The sequence below is a fragment of the Aquarana catesbeiana genome, linkage group LG11 (assembly GCF_042186555.1).
Source record: "Aquarana catesbeiana isolate 2022-GZ linkage group LG11, ASM4218655v1, whole genome shotgun sequence".
NCBI classification, from domain to species: domain Eukaryota; kingdom Metazoa; phylum Chordata; class Amphibia; order Anura; family Ranidae; genus Aquarana; species Aquarana catesbeiana.
Genome location: NC_133334.1, coordinates 231,720,671 through 231,745,868, shown reverse-complemented (window position 1 = coordinate 231,745,868; position 25,198 = coordinate 231,720,671). Strand labels below are relative to the sequence as shown.

At 42.2% G+C, this 25,198-nt stretch overlaps 1 protein-coding gene across 4 annotated transcripts in view; it reads left to right on the top strand.

The window, feature by feature from the left end:
• Positions 1-25,198, top strand: part of PHAF1 (phagophore assembly factor 1) — a 60,353-nt gene that overhangs the window by 18,080 nt on the left and 17,075 nt on the right. For all 4 annotated transcript variants that reach the window (XM_073605490.1, XM_073605487.1, XM_073605489.1 and 1 more), the window contains exons 3-12: positions 2,035-2,117; positions 7,866-7,949; positions 8,035-8,078; positions 10,761-10,840; positions 10,918-11,012; positions 13,234-13,331; positions 13,714-13,826; positions 16,290-16,423; positions 17,712-17,795; positions 20,967-21,049. In XM_073605490.1, coding sequence (XP_073461591.1) covers positions 2,035-2,117; positions 7,866-7,949; positions 8,035-8,078; positions 10,761-10,840; positions 10,918-11,012; positions 13,234-13,331; positions 13,714-13,826; positions 16,290-16,423; positions 17,712-17,795; positions 20,967-21,049 — 898 coding nt within the window. The remainder of the gene's footprint in view (positions 1-2,034; positions 2,118-7,865; positions 7,950-8,034; positions 8,079-10,760; positions 10,841-10,917; positions 11,013-13,233; positions 13,332-13,713; positions 13,827-16,289; positions 16,424-17,711; positions 17,796-20,966; positions 21,050-25,198) is intronic.

Sequence of the window (25,198 nt, the reverse complement as noted above, 5' to 3'; positions counted from 1 at the left end):
GTGTGTACATTAATAAAGGGAAAAAAATGAACTTAAATGATTTTAGCAAATGGGTGCAATATAACAAAGAGTGAAAAATTTAAGGGGGTCTGAATGCTTTCCGTTCCCACTGTACATATGGCTTACTACATCCCCCTTTCTCCTCCAATCCTCTATACTGCTCTTTTATGCAGTATTTAGATTCCACTACATCCAGCAAGGGGTGCCAAATTTGAGACATTTTTGTAGCCTTCGGATTCCCGCATAGGCAAGTTTGAATTTCAGCAGAACTTCATTACATTGAAAAGGTGGCCCAAAGTAGTGGTGTGTAAACCCTGCCAACATGGTAGTATTGAATTACATGCATAGGGTATTATAGTTTCCATACACGCATCGCTAAATCAACTTCCGTTTGAGCTATTGCAGAACATTAGGCCGGAGTTTGGTTGCATCATGAAAGAGAAAAGAACTTTACAGCAGGGTGCTTTTTCATGCTATTCATTGCAGCCAGTCATATATTCTAGTGCCATTTAGATCGAAAGATTAGGCCTGATTGTTTACAGTGACCAGCACTTCATTTCGCTCACTCTATTTTTTTTTCAGTGTTGCACAATAACCAGTCTGATGTAACTTATACGTTTTTTGTGTGAAAAACTGCATAAGTTTATTTGTTTCTCAGCTTGTTTTTTTGGTACTTTACTCAGTGTCACCTGATTTCAGGAATTTGGCCTCTGGTTTTCTTTATTTGGACATTGTGAAACTAGTGACATCCTGGGATGAGTCATCTCAGCAGCCGCCACTTTGTACAATGTCATCCAAAAAAATGTTTTTTTGTTTTTTTTTGTTGGGAAGAAAAGTGGACAAAGCTACAACAGGTGTTTTTTTTTTTTTTTTTTTTTTTTCAATATATATCAGCTTATTGGTTGAAACTGTTGTTTAGTGCAGTTGGTTTCTGAAAGAAACCGCTCAAAGCATTTGAAACCACAATATGGTAATTTGTTCATATCAGTAACAGTTTGTATACCCCGATCCTCCTCTCTTTGTATATTATACTTCCTTTTTTAAAATTCAACTCCAGTAAAACTTTTTTTACTTTGGGTAGCTTGGAGAACACATTTTTCTCCTGCTCTTCTTCTTTTTTTTTTTTTTTTTTTTTTTTTTTTTCTGTGCCCCAATTGAGGAGATTCTCCCTCACGTTTTGTCATTGTGACCACACAAGATTTAATGGTAGGTTTAAAGTGGTTGGTAAACCCTTACATACCACTTTTACCTACAGGTAAGCCTAGATTAAGGCTTACCTGTAGGTGCAAGAAATATCTCCTTAACCTACACGGTTTAGGAGATATTTGCAAAAGACAGGCACCCATGTCTACGACGCATGTTCTGTAGACAACGGCGCGCAGGCGTACTGAGCGTGCCGTTTCTAGCGGCGATCGTGCTGTTAGTGGCGGCTCCCGCGCGCATGTGCGGGAGTGACGTAATCACAGCTCCGGAGCCGCAATACCCGGAAGGAAGATGGAGGCTTTTGTGGAAGAGGGGACAGCGGTGACATCGCAGGCTCCTGTGTCAGATAAGTGACACATAATGGGCGATGCATAGTAGCCCATTATGCTTTACCTTTTGCAGGGAAACATAGTGGAAGTAAAAGCCCCGAGGGCTTTCACACTGAAGCGGTGCGTTGGCAGGACGCTTAAAAAAGTCCTGCTAGCAGCATCTTTGGAGCGGTGTATACACCGCTCCTAAACCGCTCCTGCCCATTGAAATCAGTGGGGCAGCGCAGCTATACCGCCGGCATATCGCTGCTGCAGCAGCGCTTTGCGGTGGTTTTAACCCTTTCTCGGCTGCTAGCGGGGGGTAAAAGCGCCCCGCTAGCGGCCGAATAGCGCCACGAAATTGATGTAAAGCGCCACTAAAAATAGCGGCGCTTTACCACCGACACACCCACCGCCCCAGTGTGAAAGGGGCCTTAAGGAAGATTCTGCACCTGAGAAGCTAGAGCACTAACCATTAAACCACTTTACTGTCACAAGATATATTGTTGATTGTCTGTTTCAGGAATGCCCCTGGCTCAGGCTGTGTCTATCCTCCAGAAACATTGCAGAATGATCAGAAATGTGCAGATCCTCTATAGCGAACAGGTGAGTCTTTACTTTTAACTAAAACTTTTAGTAACTTTACAAATTTGAATGAATAAAGGCCACAATATAGCAAATGTAGAAGCAGAGTTTTCTTTTTAGGGCTGGTTCACACCAAATACAATCCTGGGTGTTTTTTTATTCTGCATCAAAAATGCATGGACGGTGTGTAACATGGATTCCAATGGCTCTAGTTCACACCAGTGCAGTCAACTAAAGTAGAACATGTGGCATTTTTTCTGTATAGAATGCATCTGGAATAGGGCAAAATGCATAAAAAATGCACCAGAACACACATGTCCTCAATTGAAATGAAGAAAAAGAAATGTATCCAAAATGCAGAAATTGTGGTGTGAACCAGCCCTAAAGCTTTAATTTTTATTATTATAAGGCCCCTTTCACACGAGGCGGACTCCGCTTCCACGGAGTCCGCCAGCTCAGCGGGAGATCAGTCCGTTGATCTCCGCTGAGCTGGCGGATGACAGATCCCTCTCTGCTCACTGAGTGGGGAGGGGCTTGTCAGGCACCACTGCCGCCTATGGAGGGATCGGATGAAAACGGACAGCATGTCCGTTTTCATCAGATCCCACCCGATCCGATAGCGACGGACCTGGACGTAGGGCCATCCGTCTGCTTTTAGCGGATCGGACCGGGTCGGATGTCACCGGACATGTCTCTCCTGACATCCGACGCTCCATAGGCTAACATGGAGCGCCCGTTCAGGTCCGCCGTCAAAACTGACAGGCGGACCTGAACGGTCCGATCGTGTGAAAGGGGCCTAAAGCAGTCCTAGAACCCCAGTCAATTGGCCTTGCCAAGGCTGAGATGTCACCAGTCTGCTGCAGGCAGGAAAAGGCTTTCCCTAGTCTTCTCTTCCCTGGTGATCCAAATGCAACATTTGAGTTTGTAGCAAATCACAATTGGAGAGTCTGCAGCAGAGGACTGATCTGTCTCAGACATTTGTATACACAGCCAAGAACAGCACATGCATTGGTACTGTCGGGAGCGTGGCATCTCAATATATACATCTTTTCTCCAACCTTCAGACCGCTCTCTTACCTTGCTACCTTTTGGATGTGTCAGATATCCAACCCGTGCATTTATGGCGTAGGAGGGCACATTGTTATCAGTAAGGTTTTAGTGAGGGCCCCCTCATCCAAAGCACCAAAGTACACCATCACCTTCTTAAAGGAGAAGTGCGGGAATTAAAAAAAAAAAAAAACACACACACACATACTCGCCAATATGGCTGCAGCATTGGTGTGATGCTACAGGTGTCCCTGTCAGCTCCAAGCCTGAGAGCTCATCTTGCTGTTGGCTGATTCTGGGTCACAGGAGTACACAAGTAAGTGCACTCTTGTGACCCACAAGAGGAGTATAACCAAATGAACTTTCTTCTTCTTCTCTTTCAAACACCTGGTCTTATGATTTCTTCCACCCACCTACCAACCTATATGATTTGAACTTGAAACCCTTCCTAACCATGCTAAATCTATTTATCGTTTGGTAAGTAGAGAGAGTGCAGTGTTCAGTCATTTAAAGGTAACCTATGCTAAGAAAATACATAGGCTGCCTTTGCTATACTCACCTCTTAAAAATACAAATTGCCCCACTATTATGCTGATCCAAAGTGTTTCTTTTTCTTTTTTTTTTCTTTTTTTTTTGTCTTTTTTTAGAGTTTAGTGACTTTGCAGGGTAGGGGTCTGGTGACTTGGGAAGGAGGGGGCATGGAGACCTGAGAGGGAGGGTGAAGTATTTAGTGACCTGAATGAGTTGGGGTCTGGAGACCTGAGAGGGAGGATGAAGGGTTTAGTGACTTTGCAGGGTAGGGGTCTGGTGACTCGGAAAGGAGGGGGCCTGGAGACTTGAGAGGGAGGGTGAAGGATTTAGTGACCTCAATGAGTAGGGGTCTGGAGACCTGGGAGGGAGGATGAAGGGTTTAGTGACTTTGCAGGGTAGGTGTCAGGTGACTCAGAAAGGAGGGGGCCTGGAGACTTGAGAGGGAGGGTGAAGGATTTAGTGACCTGAATGAGTAGGGGTCTGGAGACCTGGGAGGAAGGATGAAGTGTTTAGTGACTTCGCAGGGTAGGGGTCTGGTGACTCGGAAAAAAAGGTGGTGGGTTCAGAGATCTGGGGAAGTAGGGGGTCTGGTGTTCAGGGAGGAAGGGTGTAGGGATGGTGACCCGGAAGGGGTTTGATGACTCAGGAGGTGATTTGTGGTGATCTGGGAGGTGTAATGATCTGGGAGGGGTTGGCGTCTGGGGCCCTGGTGGGAGGGTGTAGGGATGGTGATCTGGGGGTGCAGGGGTCTTGTCCACCCGGAGAAAAAGCTGTTTTGTGATCTAGGATGGTGAAGGGTGTGGTGATTAGGGGGAGGGTAAGGGGTCTGGGGCCCCAGAGGGAGGATGAAGGGTCTGGTAACCTGGAAGGGTGGTGGGGGATGGTGATTCCAGAGCAGTAAGGTGACCCTGAGGGGAGGAGGATAATAACCTGGAGGGGTGAAGACCCTGGAGGGGGAAGGGGATGGTGACCCCGAAGGAGGATAATATTCTGCGGGAGGGGTGGTGACTCTGGAGGGGGAAGGGGATGGTGACCCCCAAGGGGGAGGGGTATAATAATCAGTATGGGGGGTGACCCTGGGGTGTGGAGAGGGAAGGGAATGGTGGCCCCGAAGGGGGAGGGGTATAATAATCGGGATGGGGGGTGACCCTGGGGTGTGGAAAGGGAAGGGAATGGTGGCCCCGAAGGGGGAGGGGTATAATAATCGGGATGGGGGGTGACCCTGGGGTGTGGAGAGGGAAGGGCATGGTGACTCCGAAGGGGAGGGGGATAATAATCTGGGGGAAGGGTGGTGACTGATATACATATACAAGGGTGTTGATATACAGAGCCTATATAGGCCATGGTATAAAAACGTACAAACAAAATATCTCTCAATTAACATAAAACAGTACAGTGTTCAATACTTCTTAAACCATTGACTCGCAACAGGTATATACAGTGCATGTATTTTTTATGTTACAGCCTTATTCCAAAATGGATTAAATTCATTATTTTCTTCAAAATTCTACAAACAAATTCCCATAATGACAACGTGAAAGAAGTTTTGTTTTTAAATCTTTGCAAACTTATTAAAAATAAAAAAAAAACATATACATAAGTATTCACAGCCTTTGCTCAATACTTTGCTGAAGCACCTTTGGCACCAATTGCAGCCTCAAGTCTTTTTGAGTATGATGCTACAAGCTTGGCACACCTATTTTTTGGGCAGTTTCTCTCATTCTTCTTTGCAGGACCTCTCAAGCTCCATCAGGTTAGATGGGGAGTGTCGGTGCACAGCAATTTTCAGATCTCTCCAGAGATGTTGAATAGGGTTCAAGTCTCTGGGCTCTGGCTGGGCCACTCAAGGACATTCATAGAGTCGTCCCATAGCCACTCCTTTGTTATCTTGGCTGCGTGCTTAGGGTCGTTGTTCTGTTGGAAGATGAACCTTTGCCCCAGTCTGAGGTCCAGAGAGCTCCGGAGCAGGTTTTCATCAAGGACATCGCTGTACATTGCTACATTAATCTTTCCCTCGATCCTGACCAGTCTCCCAGTTTCTGCCGCTGAAAAACATCCCCACAGCATGATGCTTCCACCTCCATGTTTCACTGTAGGGATGGTATTGGCCAAGTGATGAGCGGTGCCTGATTTCCTCCAGACATGACGCTTGCCATTCAGGCCAAAGAGTTCAATCTTTGTTTCATCACACCAAAGAATTTTGTTTCTTATGGTCTGAGAGTCCTTCAGGAGCCTTTTGGCTGCCATGTTTTTTTTTTTGTTTTTTTTTAACTGAGGAGTGGCTTCCGTCTGGCCACTCTACCATACTGGCCTGATTGGTGGAGTGCTGCAGAGATGGTTGTTCTTCTGGAAGGTTCTCCTCTCTCCACAGAGAAACGCTGGAGCTCTGTCAGAGTGACCATCGGGTTCTTGGTCACCTCCCTGACTAAAGCTCCCCCCCCCCGATCGCGCAGTCCAGCTGGGTGGCCCGCTCTAGGAAGAGTCATGATGGTTCCAGACTTCTTCCATGGAGGGCATTGTGCTCATTGGGACCTTCAATGCAATGGTGCAGACATTTTTCTGTACCCTTCCCCAGGTCTGTGCCTCGATACAGTCCTGTCTCTGAGGTCTACAGACAATTCCTTGGACTTCGTGGCTTGGTTTGTGCTCTGATGTGCACTGTTAACTGTTGGACCTTATATAGACAGGTGTGTGCCTTTCCAAATCATGTCCAATCAACTGAATTTACCACAGGTGGACTCCAATCAAGTTGTAGAAACATCTCAAGGATGGAAACAGGATGCACCTGAGCTCAATTTTTAGTGTCATGGCAAAGGCTGTGAATACTTCTGAACATGTGATATAATTTTTTTTTTTTTTTTTTAATAAATTTGTAAAGATTTCAAACAAACTTCTTTCACGTTGTCATTATGGGGTATTGTTTGTAGAATTTTGCGGAAAATACTGAATTTAATCCATTTTGGAATAAGGCTGTAACATAACAAAATGTGGAAAAAGGGAAGCGCTGTGATACTTTCCAGATGCACTGTAGATAAGTGATCTTGCCTTTCCTCTGACACCACTTGCTACGTCCTTGCCTATTTTTTTTATAAGCAGCACAGAATTGCCCCAATTTTCAGGAAAGCTGCAGAGTACAGGGGGGCTCCAACTTCTAGTTCCCTGCAGTTGTTTTTGAAGCAAGCCTTTCCTGTGTTGCTCCCTTGTCTCCCATCTGAAGCAGATTACTGGAGAATATTCGATTTTGAGACCGTGTATCTAAATAGCTTGGCTGTAAAAGTTAAACTGATGCTAAACACAAGATTGCAGTTGGACCAAGAGTGTATGATTCTGCTGCCATGCAATTGTCTCCCAACATGATTTATTGGAATAGCAGATGCACAGGAGAACAAAAAAACCTTAAACCAGAACATGGCTTTTATGCCCTCTACACACGACCGATTTTGCTGTTGGAATAAACTCTGAAGGTTTTTCCATCGGAATTCCGCTCAAGCTGTCTTGGATACACACGGTCACACCAAGTTCCGACCGTCCAGAACGCGGTGTCGTACGTGTACGACGAGACTAGAAAACGGACTTTCAATAGCCAGTAGCCAATAGCTTCTGTCTCGTACTTCAGAGCATGCGTCGTTTTTGGTGCGTCGGAACAGCATACAGACGAGCAGTTTTTCCGATAGTAATTTGTTCTGTTTTGGAAAAATATAGAACATGTTCTCTATCTAAGTCCGTCTGAATTTTCGACAGAAAAAGTCCGATGGGACATACACACGGTCGGAATATACAATGAAAAGCTCCCATCGGACTCTTTTTGTTGGAAATTCAGCTCTTCTGTACGCGGCATTTGTTTTTTTGACTTGGGTCCAACCATGACCTTGCAGTGTCAAAGTGTAACTAAAGGCAAAACTTTTTTTAGCTTTGCATAGTGTAGAGAGGGATTAGAACACCTGTTAGTTCTTATTGCTGTCTGTGCCCCTGTTAGGGAGATGCTTCCTTTCTAATTGTTCTTTTTTACCGTTTTATAATCAAAAGTAAAAGATTATTATTATTTTTATATTATTTTTTATAATTATTATCATATTATTTGTATACTTTATTAACGTACTGTACATTGAAGTAAAAAAAAAATCTGAAAAAAAACCACTGTATTTTTATTATATTCCGAATTTGTATTTATTTATTTTATTTTTTTTACAGTGTCCTTTGAATCATGACCTCATACTTAGCCTTACTCAGGACGGGATCAAATTGTTGTTTGATGCATTTAATCAAAGGCTAAAGGTGAGAAGCTTGTAGAAATAGAAAAATTAGGGTTGTTTTTGGCTCATCCCATTTTTTTTCTAATGCTCTTGATTTTTATATTCAGGTGATAGAAGTATATGATTTGACAAAAGTAAAATTAAAATATTGGTAAGTGTATCTGTCACCATGTTTTGTCTCTCACCTGAGCACATCTTTTGGTCAGTTTCATTAACACCTCCCTTCTTTCTTTGTATCTCAGTATAGTTGCCTACATGATTTTGCTATTTCTGTGACTTTTATAGGAATCTCCACACTTTCTCTGCTACTTACACTGTATCTCTAAGCAAAAACATGCTCACTACATCTCTGCACATTTCCCATGTTTTGCCTGTTATGCTGCAAGTACAGAAAACAGTGCCTGTTGATCCTGTCAGAAATCCAGCGAGATCTTAAGTTAACAGATAATACTGCTGTACTGAAATCCCAAACTGTGTTGTGAACTACAGAACACGTCATCATCACATCACTATCTCCTTATCTTCATAACATAAGGTGTTCTGTAGTCCAACTGCTTGGGATTTCAGTGCAGCAGAGGCAGCATTGGCAGCATGTTGCAGGAAGATATGCGTATGCTTGATTTCTGGCAGGATCATTAGGTACTTTTCTGTACCTGCAGCATTTAAAAGGATAAAGCATAAGAACATGTGTATGTATTGCAAAGATTTACCCTCTCCCCTATTATTTTGTTTTTTAATCCTAGCTCCTTTTCTGCTTACTCTAGACTTTGAATCTCTTACTCTTTTTTTTTTTTTTTTTTTCAAACCTCTACCTTTTCTTCACAATTTCTACTGTCTTCTGTTCCTTCCACTCCACTCCCACTCCATTAGACAATAGGATTGTTAAAGACCTTGGAGTGGGAGTGTACAGGGGGGTAGTGAGATGGACAATGCTTCTAAAATGTTTTCAAGGAATACTTTGCAAACAGTCAGTTTAAATGTTAGGTTAAATCAGCCCAGGAGTGGAGTATTATGTACCTTATGAGGTTGGTGGACATTTTGGATGGCCTAGGTATAATACAGGGGTATTGCTAGAACTATACAAGACCTGGGGCACCTTTGGGCACCCAAACTTGAGCAGTAATGTGGCATGCACAGTGCATCATTGTGAACACTTGGTGCTGGCCCAATTGCAGAGAGCAGTGAATGGGGTCAAATTCATACAGATACTGAGATATATACATACACACTCAGATATATACATATGCTCAATTACATATAGTACATGCAATATATATATATATATATATATATATATATATATACACACACCCATATATATTTACACACTGAGATACATGCACTCAGTTACACACAAACATGCATAAATACACTTGACACAACCACAACATACTATGAGATGAATACATACATATGTAGCCTGGTAATGGGCAGCCAGCTTCTCTCCTCCCCTCTCCGTCCCCCTCTTTCCTCACTCACTGTCCATGCATCTCCTTCCTCTTCCCACCCACACACACACGCTCACAGCTCCTCTCCAATACATCGGTCTGCCAGAGTGAGCAGTCCTGACAGGGCTTAAGTAGCCAGGACTAAGAAGCAAAGCATTGGAAAATGCGGCCAGGAGATTCTGTATCCCTCTTCAGAGAGAAACAAGTCCCTTGTAACTAGGGCTGTTTCCATCCAGACAGTTACATATATGTAAAGATAGGTGACATTCTGATACATGGTTTGGATCCTAAATTCTGATTAAGCTTTTATGGGGGTGTTATAAGAATTTTTGAGGGTGCCCTGGTGGCTGATGCCCGGGTGACAGGCAGTCAAAAACTCGTGCAGAGGATGTAAAAAACGGACTGTCCGGGTGAATACCAGACAGGTGGCAACCCTAACTCTGACCCTGGTTCTTTCTGTGTAACCTTTGTTTTTTATGCCTTTCTCTCTGCCCTCTAGTCTCCTCCTATAAAATCCTCCTTTTCTTTCTCTGCTGCTCCCTATTCCTTCTAACATTTTTAACAGTCTCTGCTTTCTATTTACATTTCTCTCTGATCTCAGCTCTTTTTTCTTTTGCTCTACTGCTCAGTCTGGATCTTTCTATGAGCTCCTATTATTAAAGAGAAGTATAGCCAAAGCTATATTGGCTAGACTTCTCTTATGGATCACAGAAATGCAGTTCATTCTGCACTCCTGTGACCCGTTCTCAGCCGACAGTGGGCCAAGGCCTGCTGATGGCTGACTTCACTCAGCTGGTCCAGTTTTGGGATAGATCCTGACTTTACAGTTGGGATCCCCCCCAGATGCCTGGATTTGCAGCTGGCTCGGCCTCTCAGCCTGCCGCTGGGAGACTGAGCCAGCTGCATCCACCCCTTCCACAGCCCAGCACTCCAGTGAGCACTGCAGGGGCAGAGCAGAGAGCTGGTGACTGGCAGTCGCCATTTTCTGCTCAAAGTGAATGGGGAGAACAGAGCGATCAGCAGTTTGTCGACAGCTGCAGCCATATAGGTGAGTATGATTTTTATTTTTTATTTTTTTTGCTATTCCCGAACTTCTCTTTTAATTCATGCTTTTCTTCTTATGCTTTTGCTCACCCAAAACTTTACCCTTGCTTGGCAGCTTCTGTTTCTCTTCTCCTCTGCTCTGCTCTTTCTCCTCTGCTGTTTCTCTGTAGGATCTGCATTTTTATTTTTTCTAGATCTGAGCTTTGTTCTTTCTTTAAATTATTATCTGCTAATCATCCTCACCTCTTTATCTATAACTAATTTTCTTTCTCTGCCTTTTTTATGTTAATTTTTTTTTTCTCTATCCAAAATAAATCATTTGCCCTCTTTTTTTGTTACAGTGGAGTTCATTTTAACTCTCAGGCCATAGCTCCCACTATAGAGCAGATCGATCAGTCATTTGGAGCAACGCATCCAGGCAGTAAGACCCCACTTCATTAATGTTGGTATGTACTTCAATACAGCAGTTATCTTAATGCTGTCCTATGTTCATTTCAGTATACAACTCAGCAGAACAACTGTTCCACCTCAATTTTCGAGGTCTGTCCTTTTCATTTCAACTGGATTCCTGGACAGAAGCACCTAAGTATGAGGTAAGAAATTTTGCTTGATAAAAAGGATATTTTTTACTGATTCGTATAAACTGTGCTAGCAAAGGTGTGCCCTATCATAAACGGGCTCATTTAGATTGAATGGCTTTTGGCCTCTAAGTGTTTCATAATATACTGCTATAAATTTCTGGCCAATTAGGCAAAATTTTAGATAGACATGTATTATTTGACCCAGTATACAATCTCACTAGAATTGGTCGTGGGGAGGGACAAAAGGAATGGCAAAATGGTTGCTGAACTTCCAGTTCAAGTGGGTGAGATAAATCAGTTGCCATTTTGCCTTTTTTTAAACCAGAGGTTATAGAGAAAGCTGTCCATGGTAGAGGTGGAGGGGAGAGAGCAGTGACAGGTAACCTTGGAACATTAGGAGATACAGGGGTTGATTTATTAAAACTGGAGAGTACAAATTCTGGTGTAAATGTGCATAGAAACCAATTTGTTGCTAACTTTAGTTTGTTCAATTAAGCTTTGACAATAAAACATGGAAGTTGATTGGTTAGTGGTTACTATGCGGAGCTAGATCAGAATTTGCACTCTCCAGTTTTAGTAAATCAACCCTGCAGAGTAGTAGTAGCTAACTGGGGATAATATAGATAGGATTTAGAGTGTGACGGGAAAGTGAATTAGTAGTAGCACTGTGCAGATGATCATGGAATGGGAAAGAGACAGAAGGCAGTCGGATCTGATTGTGCACAGGGATTAGAGGAGGTGGAGTGTGATCAGATCATTGAACGCTGCAATAGGAAGAATGGTTAAACTAAGTGGTTGATTTACTAAAACTGGAGATTGCAAAATATGGTACAGCTTTGCATGGTAGCCAATGAGCTTCTAACTTCAGCTTGTCCAATTAAAGGATTAGTTCACCTTTTGTAACATGTTACACCCATATTCAGGGTGTAATATGTTACAGATGCACTGGCCCCCGATCCCCCGTTCTGACAGCCAGTGAGGGATCTTCTCCTGCCCGCCCGGCCACATCATCCATTCACAGTGTTCTGTGACTCGAAAAACTTCACGGTTCAACAGCCTTTGCGGCTGTCAGCTTGTAGTTTTCAATGAGCTACCATGGCAGTTCATTCTCTCTTCCTGTCGGATTGTATCTGCTTGCCCGTACAGGATGCACAGGGAAGCAGATACACTGGCAGATCTGCTGGAGAACTGCATGGCACCAGCGATCTACTGATCGCTGGTACAGTGCTTTACAGGCTCAAAAAAAATAAAATAAATGCATATCTTTTTACCTGCAAAAAAGTGCATTTATTATTTTTTCCTAAAGAGTGAACTCCTTTTTAAGCTTTGACAAAAAAAAAAATCTGGAAGCTGATTGGTTTCTATGCAAAGCTGCACCAGATTTTGCACTCTCCAGTTTTAGTAAATCAACCCTAAGTGTAGTTGAGTAAAAAATGATATAGAGAATGTCGGTGAGATGAAAGGAGGTAGATTAGGAGTTGTTCAATGGTGGCAGAGAAACGATGCAGAGCTAGAACTGATTTTTTGCTGAGGGCTTAAGCCGACCATAGATGGTTCAGCAGGAACTGGCTAAATGTCGAACCATGCATGGGCAGGCTGATTGTACCCAAGTCGACCCATTGATTTGACTTGAGTACAACCAGCATGTCAGATTTTTACATGCGATTATTGCCAGCAGCCATATCTGCTAGCAATAATCACTATGTTCTTCCAGCAGGGTTTGCTCCCTGTGCAACTCCCGAACCCCCCCCCCCCGCCGCTTCCCATCAGGAGAAAACAATAGCTCCCCATGGGAAGGGATTCCCCCATTAACAGTCAGTGTTGATTAAGTGTGTTTTCTTGAAAGAAAATCGCATCATCTATGGCCTGCTTTAGGAGCTGGGAGAAGTGTCGATGCAGCAACAATGTATCTGGTCATGAACTAAGGCCAAAAAGGAGCTGATTATGAATATGAACTGAGGATAAAGATCACCTATAAACTGTAATATCTGCTTCCCAGAAAATGTTTTACCCTTTTTTCCTTGTGTGTAAAATTGTGGTGCAGCTGTTTGTGCCAGCTATGCCACACTTCTGACAATTGGTGGAACTTTGCCAAAGTGAGAAGGGGCAAGGCTTGGCACAGGTGATTTGTACACAGCAATGTGTTACTGTGTTTTTACTGCCACTATGTGAATTTAATTACTGTATATGTATGCAAAAAAGTCAATACAAATTTTTATTCTTGCTTTTATAGCCCAACTTTGCCCATGGGTTGGCATCACTTCAAATACCACATGGAGCCATGGTGAAACGCATGTATATCTACAGCGGTAACAGCCTCCAAGATACAAAGTAAGAGACAACTTAAAGTACAGCTGCTGCTGTTTACATTGCTTAAGGTCTCTCACAGAGTACATTACATTCACAGAAAGTCAACTGGCTGGAATAGCTGTAATACCAGATTACACAAAAAGTTTTAGTGCTAGAAAAATTCTGGTAATACATTGAGAAGTCCAAACCAAATCTATTTGCAATGGAAGTACACTTTTGAACCATGAATCATTAAAAATAGCTATATCTCTGCTTTATGCTATGCTGCTATAAATAATTTGCTAAACAACTAAAATTTTGTTCCAGCACACAAAATATCTGTTTCTGATTGTTGGTGACAAATATTTTTTTTAAGTAAAAAAAAAATTGATGCATAATTTTTTCCTATATTTTTACATGGTAGAGCTCCAACAATGCCTTTGGGATGTTACATGGGCAATGTATATGCGGAGAGTGTGGATGTCCTGCGAGATGCATCTGGTCCTCTAGGGCTGAGACTTCGTCTGCAAAGTACAGGTATGTTAAGCTGTGCATACAATATTTATTGAAATGTGCATATTAAATTAGAGTAAAAACAATTCTGTTCGAATACATACTTTCCTGTAACACTGCATAGGTTAGATGGTAATAGTACTCTCTAGTTAGTAGGCAGGGGACACGGGAACATAACTAAGCATGGCCATGTTGCTGTGATTCCTGTGCTCTTCTTCTCTTACAACTGCCTTATATATCTACCCCTAGCTCCAGTGCTGGAAAGCTTGTTAGATTGGTAATGCTGCACAGCACATTAAAGTATGATGCATGGCCTCTCAGTTTAGTGTCATTTTTAATGCACAGATGATTATGGAAAGATAACATAAACTAGATTCCAAACAGTTGCAATTTCTTTTGCAATATTTGCCCACATTTTAATTCAGTCTATATTTTCAGGAAATAATACACTAAAGTGAATTTAGGTGCATGGAAACATAATATTTTTTTTCCTTTTTTTTTTTTTTTTTGTACAAAATAAACCGAGTAATTAAATGCCAAATATGTCAAGCCTTAAAACTGCCTACGACACAGTGAAAATTTATGGTTCCCAAAAATATCAATAGACCATGCTTAAAATGCTTTTAAAATTCATCAGTTTAGAGTTAACCATAAGGCTACATTCACACAGCTGATCAGGGGCATAAGGATAATTTTTCCCATCCCTAACCATAGGTAGCTGCTGGATGTGCAGATACATGCATACAGCCGAGGCTCCTGTCAACCTTCCATTGCTTTGTAAAGGCTTCCTGACCGCAGCTGTTCACATACACCTGTGATCCCAGCCGCAAAAAATGTGCAGATTCTTGGCACAGGAATCCATTGTAAGCACGATGTAGCCTAAACGAGGGACCTAGAATTTATTTCTCTAATTCCAGCGTGTGCAATCTTGGCCAATGTGTATTGTGCGTAGATGAACACACCCTGCACATGCATTTGTATGTATGTACCTGGGGCAACGGGGATGCTTTTATTTGTATTGATATTGTTTTACATTTTTAACAGCTTTTTAATATATTCTCCACTTAGCAATAAAAGTTATCAGGGTACTAACAATCCAGGAGTCTCTCCAGCCCCTCCCCCCGGTCACTTTTACATAAAAGCCAGGAGCTTGCTGCTAAAAATTGAAACACGGTCATGGCTGCTATTGTAGCAATGAGCTTGGTTGAACTCCTTCAAGGCCTAGGCATACAGGGCATGCCCCTCTCAAAGAACTGAAGTGGTTGTAAAGGCTGAAGGTTTTTTTACCTTCATGCATTCTATGCATGAAGGTAAAATAACCTTCTGTGTGCAGCACTCCCCTAATACTTACTCAAGCCCCATCTCAATCCAGCATTGTGCACGAGAGCAGCGTCTCTCCCGGGTATCTCCCTCCTCATTGACTGAGACTTGGCAGCGGGAGCCTTTGGCTCCTGCTGCTGTCAATCACAGCCAGTAAGGAATGGATGGGGGGGCAAGCGCTTTGTGTGTCCTATGCACACATAGAGCGGGCTTGGGAGCGAGCCCGCACAAGTGCCCCCCATAGAAGGCGGCTTGCTCTGGGGGCACTTGGCGAAGGGGAGGAGCCAGGTGCTCCGGCAGGGGACCTGAGAAGAGGAGGATGGGGGCTGCTCTGCTCTGTGCAAAACTATTTCACAGAGCAGGTAAGTATGACATGTTTGTTATTTCAAGAAAAAAAAAAAAAACATAAGCCTTTATTATCACCATAAGCATTACATTTAAAAAATGCCTGGGCATCATATGGACATGTAATTACTACAAAAGCATCCCCGACAAGGCCCCAAAACTGACATTGTGATGCTTTGTGTGATAACAAACAGAAGATAATTGGCCCACAATATGTTCTCTCATTATTTCCCACACTCAAACCAAAGCAGACCTTGCCTGCGAAGATGGGCACAGGCAAGGGGTGCTTGTTACAAACAAGCTGATTGAATGGCAGTAATTGTGGGGCAGGAACTCAATGATTGTTGTTTCTTTCAAGCCACAGAGTGGAATTTCAGCAAAACTTTTTTTTTTATTTTTTTTTTTTTTTTCACTTTTGGATACAGCATGGAAGAACAACCCCTGTCTCCCTTTTTCTCATATCTAAGGCTCCATTAGAAAGATGTCCTCCTTTTATGGTCCGTCACAGTGCCAACCGTTTTACCAGACAGGAAGTGAGGGAAAATCGCCTAAACCAACGCATACAGAAAAAAATACTTTTTGTTAGTAGGATAGGGGAAAACTAGAACCCCTGTCAGCTTTTAATTTCTTTTTGTATCTGGTGAGGGGAAAGATCTTTTATAAAGCCCCGGGTAGCAGTAAAAACCAACAGGGAGTTTAAACCATCCAAACTCTGTCCAAAACTAAGATAAAGAATTTTGGTCAGACGTAAACTTTTTTTTTTTGCACTTTAACTGTTTTCTGATGTACAACTGTATAATACCATGTTTTTTTCACTGGCAGGTTGTGGTCCGGGAGTAATGGCCGATGCTAAGCTGCGTGTATCTGAGCGGTGTGTGTATTTTGGAGACTCGTGTCAAGATGTGATGAGCACTCTCGGAGCTCCACATAAAATCTTCTACAAGTCAGAGGACAAGGTAGATGGACCTGCAACACCGTGTTTTTTTTAAATGGAAGCCTCATGCACACTGGTTTATTGTAAACGCTGATTCTCCTGACAGGAGAGAATCTGTGTTAGCTCACCTAAGCTGCATTTTTTTTCAAACCACTTTAGACAAGTTTAGCAGCATTTGGAGTTTGGTGGTTTATTTCACTGGCCAGAGTTTCACTTTATTCTGGCCATTGAAATTAATAAACGCTCAAGTGCTAAATGCGCTTAGCACTTAGGTGAGTTTGGGCGCGTTTAGCATTTTTATATCCAAAAGCTTCTCTCTTGAACGCAATTCTTCTGCGTTCAGAAGGAGCTTTGGCTACCTCTAAACTCTGCTGCTCCTAAACTCCTCTAAAAGCCTATGTGTGCATGGACACATGGGCTTTCATTGAGGTGCATTCAGGGGCCTAGGCAAAAAATGCCAAAATCCCCAAAAACGTCAATTTAGGAGCTGCAGTGTGAATGAGGCCTGAAAGTCCACAGAGCACCTTATTTACAAAGGCAAGATATTAACTGAGCCCTTTGATTAAACATGCTAATATAGAACAAGATACCAAATTATTATTTAATGCAACATAATCTATACAGAATCTAAAATTCAATTTATACACGAGTCAAAAAAATTTTTACTCAGTAGAAAAGAATATGGTAAATATGCAATAAATAGCTGTTCTGCAACTACATAAATCCCAGCTCCAGGCACAGCTATTTTTATGTTTATTATTTTTGATATTGACATTAAAAACGTAAGGGCCCTTTCACACGTCTTTTCGATCAGGCCTGCCTGTCTGTTTTTAAGGCAGACCTGATCGGACGCTCTATTCACCCCATGAGGCAGCGGATGTCAGCAGTGACATGTCCGCTGACATCTGCTGCAATCCATTCTGATCCTGTCCGCCAAATCTAGACATATGATGACCCTATTTTCCATCCATCTGGCGGATCAGATAAAAATGGACAGGCGGTCCGTTTTTATCCATTCGCCCCATAGAGGTGAGCAGGACTCTGACAGGTCCGTCTCTGCACAGTGAGCGGAGACGGACCTGTCATCCGCCTGCTCAGCGAGGATCAACGGGACAAGCCCGTGTGAAAGGAGCCTAATTGATTGACACAAGTTTCTTTCATATACAATCTATAAATATGAAAGGTTTTTTTAAAAATCTATCTATACTGTAGATTTGTATAGGTGGCAGATTTCTACCAGTGTATTGTTACAGAAAATGTATAAATTATTCTATTGCTGATTAAGCAGCAATTTTCTGCTTTGTTTCCAGATGAAGATTCATTCGCCGTCCCCCCACAAGCAAGTCCCAGCAAAGTGCAATGATTATTTCTATAACTATTTTACTCTGGGTGTGGTGAGTATAGACACAGTTTTATGTGTAGTCTTTATTGGTAGTTACTAATATGATGCTCTTAAACAAATTAAAACGCTTAATTGAAAAAGTGTAAGTAAAACACCGCATTTAACGTAATTGCTCCTTTTTTAAAGAGGAGGGTCATTCTGGAAATAAATGTTTTAAGGCAGCAGCTATGAATACTATAGCTGCTGACTTTTAATAAAAATGCACTTGCCTTTCCAGCGATCCAGCGCTGTCCTCACCTGGGCTAGTTCTTCGCTAGCCTTCGGGTAACCGGCGCCAGCATCATAAATGTGGGCCACCGGCTGTGCTGCTTGCGGGTTCACAGCCGGCTGCCTACTGTGCATGTGTGTGCAATGCTGCATTTTGTGAATGGGACCTGTGATGTGTCCTAGAAGACCGCGGGGAGGGAGGGAGAGATTAGAACTTCCTCTTGGCTTACCTAGGCAATCCGAGTGGGAGTGGGTATCTGTCAAAACCCAGGTACCCACTTTCCCCAGCAAAACAATGACATGCCAAATGTGGCAGGGGAGGACGACTTAAAGGGAAAGTTCCACTTTAAGTGTGTTTTAATATACTCTTGGAAGTGTTTTGTTATATCTGTTTAATAAGTGGAAAAAAAAGTTAGCTTTTGTTGAAAACTTTGAGCTCTGTCTTCTGCACACTTCCTGTGTTGTCTCAAAGAGCCTTCCTATCTCGGACTACAGAATAATTAGCCATTTGTAGTAGTTTAGTGAAGGACAACTGGGAGAGATGACGCCAATCGGTCCCCAAAAATATTGTGTTGCCTCAACTGGACATAGGAGCTGAGTGCATTTCTGTTAGATCAATTTTTCTGTACCTGCAGGGTCTTTAAAGGAATTAAACTGGGGAAATGTGTATTTATTGTAGAGATGTACAGTATTTTTTTTTGGGGGGGGGGGGTTGCCTTGACGTGCACTTTAACACCGGAGAAAGACTTTTTAGAAAGTCTCCCTTATGAGAAAACACTATATAAAAATAGAGGCTCTTTTTTTAGAATGGTGTGGCATTCCAGCTGCTTTTGCTTCGAAGCTTGATGGAGCCTCAGCAGATTTCATTGAAACCAGGGTTCTTTCTTGGGGCCAGTGCTGTTCAATATGTTTATTAATGATAGATTGAATGAATGAATTTATAATGGAATTAAAGGGGTTGTAAAGTCAGAAGGTTTTTTTATCTTAACGCATTTTATGCATTAAGAGAAAAAGCACTAAAGCACTCTGTGTGCAGTCGCCCCCCAATACTTACCAAAGCCCCATCTCTGTCCGGCGATGTCCACCGGTGTCTCGGCCGCCCGCTGCTGTCATTTAAAATCAGTTGGCCAATCAGGAGAGAGAGAGGGGGCAGGACCGAACCCCCGTTCCATGCCTAAATGGACACATGGAGCTGCAGCTTCTCTTGGGGGCTCCCATAGCAAGCTGCTTGCTATAGGGGCACTCAACAGGAGGGAGGGGCCAGGAGCACAGAAGAGGAGGATCTGGGCTGCTCTGTGCAAATCCATTGCAACAGAGCAGGTAAGTATAACATATTTGTTATTTTTAGAGAAAAAAAAAACGAGACTTTACAATCACTTTAAGAGCTCAATTTTAGTGTTTGCTGATGATACCAAATTATGTAGGGAAACAACCTTGGCACACAATATAGCATTATTACAGGAAAACCTTGACAAATTAGGGGGTTGGGCAGCTACATGGCAGGTGAGGTTCAATATTAGGAATTTAAAGTTATCCACTTAGGTGCCAAACATAATCATGCAAAATACATAGGAGAATCTGTGATGGAAAAGGATCCTGGGGTGCTTGTAAATCACAGATTTAGCAAATTGCATGCAATGCCAAGTCACATCTAACAATGCTAGCAAAATACTTTCATACATTAAAAAGGGCATACATTCAAGAGTTATTTTAAGACCCCTTTCACACTGGAGGCGTTTTTCAGGTGCTTTAGCTCTAAAAAAAAAAAAAAAAAAAAAAAAAAAAAAAACGCGCCTGAAAAATGCCTCATCTGCAGTCCCAGTGTGAAAGCCCGAGTCGAGTGCTTTCACACTGGGGCGCTGCACTGGCATGATGTTAAGGCGCTTTAGGAGCGGTGTATACACCGCTCCTAAAGTGCCCCTGCCCATTGAAATCAGTGGGCAGCGCCGCTGAAGCGTCTGCAAAGCGCCTCGGCAACGGTGCTTTGCAGGCGCTTTTAATCCTTTATTCGGCCGCTAGTGGGGGTTAAAAGCACCCCTCTAGCGGCCGAAAAGCGACCCTAAAACGACGGTAAAGCGCCGCTAAAACTGTAAGGTTACTGAAGAGGACAGGTGGCCTTGATTTGAGGTTAGAAGAATGGAGGTTTAACTTTAGATTGAGGAAAGGGTTCTTTACTGTTAGAGCAGTAAAAATGTGGAACTCCCTCTCCCAAAGAGTGGTATTCGATGAGAGTGTCAACAACTTCAGAGCATTTTAGAGATCTTTCCCACAAAGAACACGCAAAGCTATAGAAATTGTTAGAGAACAACAATTACACACACTTTGAACTGGATGAAGCGGTGTTTTTTTGTTTTTTTTTCTCAACCTTATAAACTCTATGACTTTGTAAACATGCATACAATTTGGGAGTTTGGTTTGATGTACCAAGAGATTGGTGTATATTTCCCTCCAGACTCAGTTTGTTATCTTTTTATTAGCCATACCATTACTATACTGATGGTAATTGTTTTCACTTTATATACACAAGTGTTTTAAAAGTTTGGAATCTTCACAGATTTGTTTATGTTTTTGATATTTTCTTCAACAAGGTAGCATTAAATTGATTAGAATATATAATCAATAGACTGACAATGTTAATAAATTCTTTTAATTCCATATAATTTGTATAAAGCCAGCATCTTGAAGATGACACTGGTTCAAAGTTGACTCTGTTCAAATAAAACTAAATCTAAGAGGAAGAATATAATATACTGCAGTTTACTAGTCGTTCAATGTGGTGGCTGCATTTTTTTTTTTGCAGGCTAAGAACAAAAATTGCCTGTTGATTTTACTGGAGCAAAGCTACACAATGTTTTGGTTCTCCTGGTGCTTATTGGTTGGGATTGGTCTGCCTGTTTAAACTCTATACTGTAACTTGAATCTAGAAATAATCCTTGCTTGTCTCTCATATTTGCAGGATATTCTTTTTGATGCAAATACCCACAGGGCCAAGAAGTTTGTTTTGCATACAAATTATCCTGGACATTACAACTTTAATATGTGAGTTGATGTGTGACTTCTAGTTACTTTTTTTTTGTTTTTTTTTAATACATATTTGTTTCTGCCATACTGTATATTGAATACATCATTTCATTAGTAAAAAAATTTCCTCTCCATATCTGAATAGACTCTTTCAAGATACTGCCATAAGGATGGAGCAAGGATAGGAATATTTGTTATTTGAATTATTAGAAATGTGTATTGTTATAACAATGGACTACTCCCATCGTGTGTACATTGATGGTAGGAAACCTTATTGGGTACAAGCTTTAAATAATAAAGCCCAAGGTTTAAATAGATTTTCTTATGAAAAGCCTGCTACCGTTGTTTGCATCATCTCGTCCTATATCTCCTGACTGGTACCTGCCTTTATTCTGCAGCTAGGATATGGGGAGACAGGGGCTGTGTCAGGTTGGCTAGACTTGGGCAGGCCATACATGGTGCAAATTTCTTTCCTGCAACCATGAGTTGCTGGAAAGAATTCTGCATGATTCCCCCATTAACACAGACAGTGATAACGGGGAAATCAGCAATTGTCTTCTCCCAGCGGGGGCGGGCAGGAAAGCCATCCCCACCTGGAGAAGACAGTGATAGATCTAGCGATAATTGCAAGAGAATCCGGCAGGCTGGTTGTACCCAACTTGGTACAGTTAGCCTGCCCATTAACGCTTATAATCTTGGCCGGTTCCTGCTGAACCAGCCAAGATTCGAACCGTGTATGGCCAGCTTAAAACAGATCTTGCCTTGCGACATCCCAACTAAAGATAGGAGCTGATGAGGCAATATGAAGCTGGAAGATCTAATAAAGATTTCAAGACCCAAAGGTCTGTATGGTCTTAAAATGGCTTTACAGCAAGAGGCACTGTTTTATTTAAGCGAGAAGTACAGCCAAAGCTTGTTTGGCTGTACTTCTCCTATGGATCACAGGAGTGCAGTTTGTTTTGCACTCCGTGACCCATTTTTAGCAGAGAGCGGGCTGAAGTCTGCTCTCTGCTGACATAACGGAGTCGGTCCAGGCTCGGTGTCATCACGACCATGGAGTCAGGATCTGCCTAGATCCCTGGATAGACACTCGGCGCAGCCGCTCAGCGAATCGCTGAGCTGGTCACTTGCGCCTCCTCCACAGCTTAGCTCTCCAGTGAGCGAGGAGGGGACAGAGCAGAGAGCTGTGACTGACAGTCGCCAGCTCTCTGCTCGGGAGCTGTGAGAACCGAAGGATCTTCAGTGTTTGATCGCTCGGTTCTGTGTTAGCGGCGCTGGGGGGGGGGGGGGGCAGATGCTGCATCCACCTAGGTAAGTATGAATCAAAAAAAGACCAAAAACCCATACTTCTCTTTTTAACCCGTGACTCTAAATAACCTGACTTTTTCAGCGCCAACTAGTTCTTTAAAAAAAAATACGCTGTAATATGTATACAAAATACAGAGAGCTACAAGGTTCCTTCCAAAGGCATAATTACCAAAGGACACTTGGTAATATGGTACCAAGTAAAAATTGTTCAGCTGTACAGCAGTAATTCCCTCAAGAAACCTCTGCCAAATGTGCAGTTCAGATATGTGTAAGGCAGTGTTTCTTAAACTTTTTTGTCTTGTGGCACACTAAAAAGATCTAAAAATTTTCACGGCACACCTGAAACGATTTAACAATTTTTGTGGTTAAGAACGTATTTATTTTTACACATATATTTATTTTAAAATTTAATGTGAAGGATGTGCCTGCTTTCAAAAACAAATCAGATTTTAAGCGATTGTAATCTTTGTACTTTCGCTTGCTTCCTTGCTTTTCATGTAACAACAGTTTCTCTTTCAGAGTTCCATACTTGGTTAAGTATTTGTCCATCGGTAAACAATGAACAAACATTATTCATAAGAATCAAAGTTGGAATGGAATGGTCTCTATTATTATAATATAATTAGAGCGATCGAGTTCTCCCGAGATCTTGCACAAGTCTTGCGTTACGAAAGGAACCAATGAATGACAGACTGACAGAGATTGCATTTTTATATCTGTTACTTTTTTAACTTTTGCGACAGTGATTTACCATTTCATTCTTCAATATGTTCAAGGTTTCAAAACGTTAGCAATTTTAAATATTTTTCAAAACTCCCATGGGCACACCTGCAAATCTCTGGTGTGCCTCGGCACACAGTTTGAGAATGACCGCGATTTAAGGTATTCCTCAACAAGAGCATGCTTATCTACTTAAGCCCCGGACCGTTTGGCTGGCCAAAGACCAGAGCACTTTTTTCGGCACTGCGTCGCTTTAACTGACAATTGCGCAGTCGTGCGACATGGCTTCCAAACAAAATTGATTTCCTTTTTTCTCCACAAATAGAGCTTTCTTTTGGTGGTATTTGATCACCTCTGCGGTTTTTATTTTTTGCGCTAAAAACAAAAAAAGAGCGACAATTTTGAAAAAAACGCATTATTTTTAACTTTTTGCTATAATAAATATCCTCCCAATTTTTTTTTTTTTCCTCGGTTTAGGCCGATATCTATTCTTCCACATGTTTTTGGTAAAAAAAACGCAATAAGCGTTTACTGATTGGTTTGCGCAAAAGTTATGGCATTTTTATTAATATTTTTTACTACTAATGGCGGCGATCTGCGATTTTTATCGTGACTGTGACATTATGGCGGACAGATTGGACACTTTTGGCACTATTTTGGGGCCATTCACATTTATACAGCGATCAATGCGATTAAAAATGCATTGATTACTGTGTAAATGTGACTGGCAGTGAGGGGGTTAACCAGGAGGGGGGTGCTGCAGGGGTTAAGTGTGTCCTAGGGAGTGATTCTAACTGTGGGGGGTATGGGCTACGTGTGACACGACACTGATCACCGCTCCCAGAACGGGGAAATGCTTGTTTACAACAACATTTCCCCGCTCTTCTTCTCCGTGAGACGATCGCGGGTATACCCGCGGACATCGAGATCGCGGGACCCGCGATCACACTCATGGAGTTCGTGGCAGGGTGGGGCGTGTGCCGCCGGCGGTGCCCATATATGCCTGTCCGTGCCATTCTGCCAACGTAAATGTTCGTGCGGCGGTTGGCAAGCGGTTAATTGATAGTCTACATGGTTGTCATTTACTTTGCAATTCATAATGGTAAAAGGGCATGTGATGTCAAATATACTGTAGTTGCTAGTTGCTGATAGCCACATTCATGCCAGCAATTCTAGTACAGTATCTCTTAAGCCATAAATTTATAGCAGTCCATTAGTTGACTGAATATTGATAAAATATTAATGTAACTGCATCCATCTATACATAATGTAACTGGATCCATACATAATACATACACAGAATTCAGCAGACCAACCTCTCAAAAGAAAGTATTAAGATCTTACAATGCGATTGGGACAATGCCCAGTTATCTCCATACGTAAATGTGGCAGTTGTGTGGTACAGAAATCTCTGTCTGTCCATATAGTTGTCCAGAATTTTGTCTCTGAAATAGCTATCATTGCTAGACAAACAAATTGAAGTTAGAAAATCATTCATGACCAAGAGACCTGGCAGGCACCTATATACAGCTACAATTTAGAATTTTCAACACAGTTGATAAATAGGTCATGTGTGCTATAATTCTGCCTATTAAATGATGTTTAAAGTCTCAATATATTGTGAGCATAGTGCAGTCTTTGTTATATGCATATACATTATTTTTAAGTCTACATACACTATATGGCCAAACAATTACATAGACAACCCATCCATATGATTGAGTTCAAGTGTTTCCAGTTCAGGGTACTTTTAATGCTCCAGCATTCAAAGTCATTTCAGACAACTCCTGTGTTTATTTTAGGGAGGGTCTTTTTCTGTTTCAGCATGGCTGTACTACTTTGCACAAAGCCAGCTCCTTTATAGATATGGGATAATGAGTTTTGGTGTTGAGGACGTTGTGGCCTGCACAGAGTCCTGAGCTCAACCCACCTGAGCACCCTTGGGATGAATTGGTACGGCAATTGCAGGTCAGGGCTTAGGCTTCATTTACACCAGTGATTTAGGCCAGTGCGAATAATATTGGCAGAAATCGGAGACTCCTGCTGCGGCTCTGAGGGGCTAGGTGCGGCCGCTGGCCCCGCTCACTATAATGACACGTCACTGGTGGCCATAGTTATTCGTGGCTGTTTGCACAGACA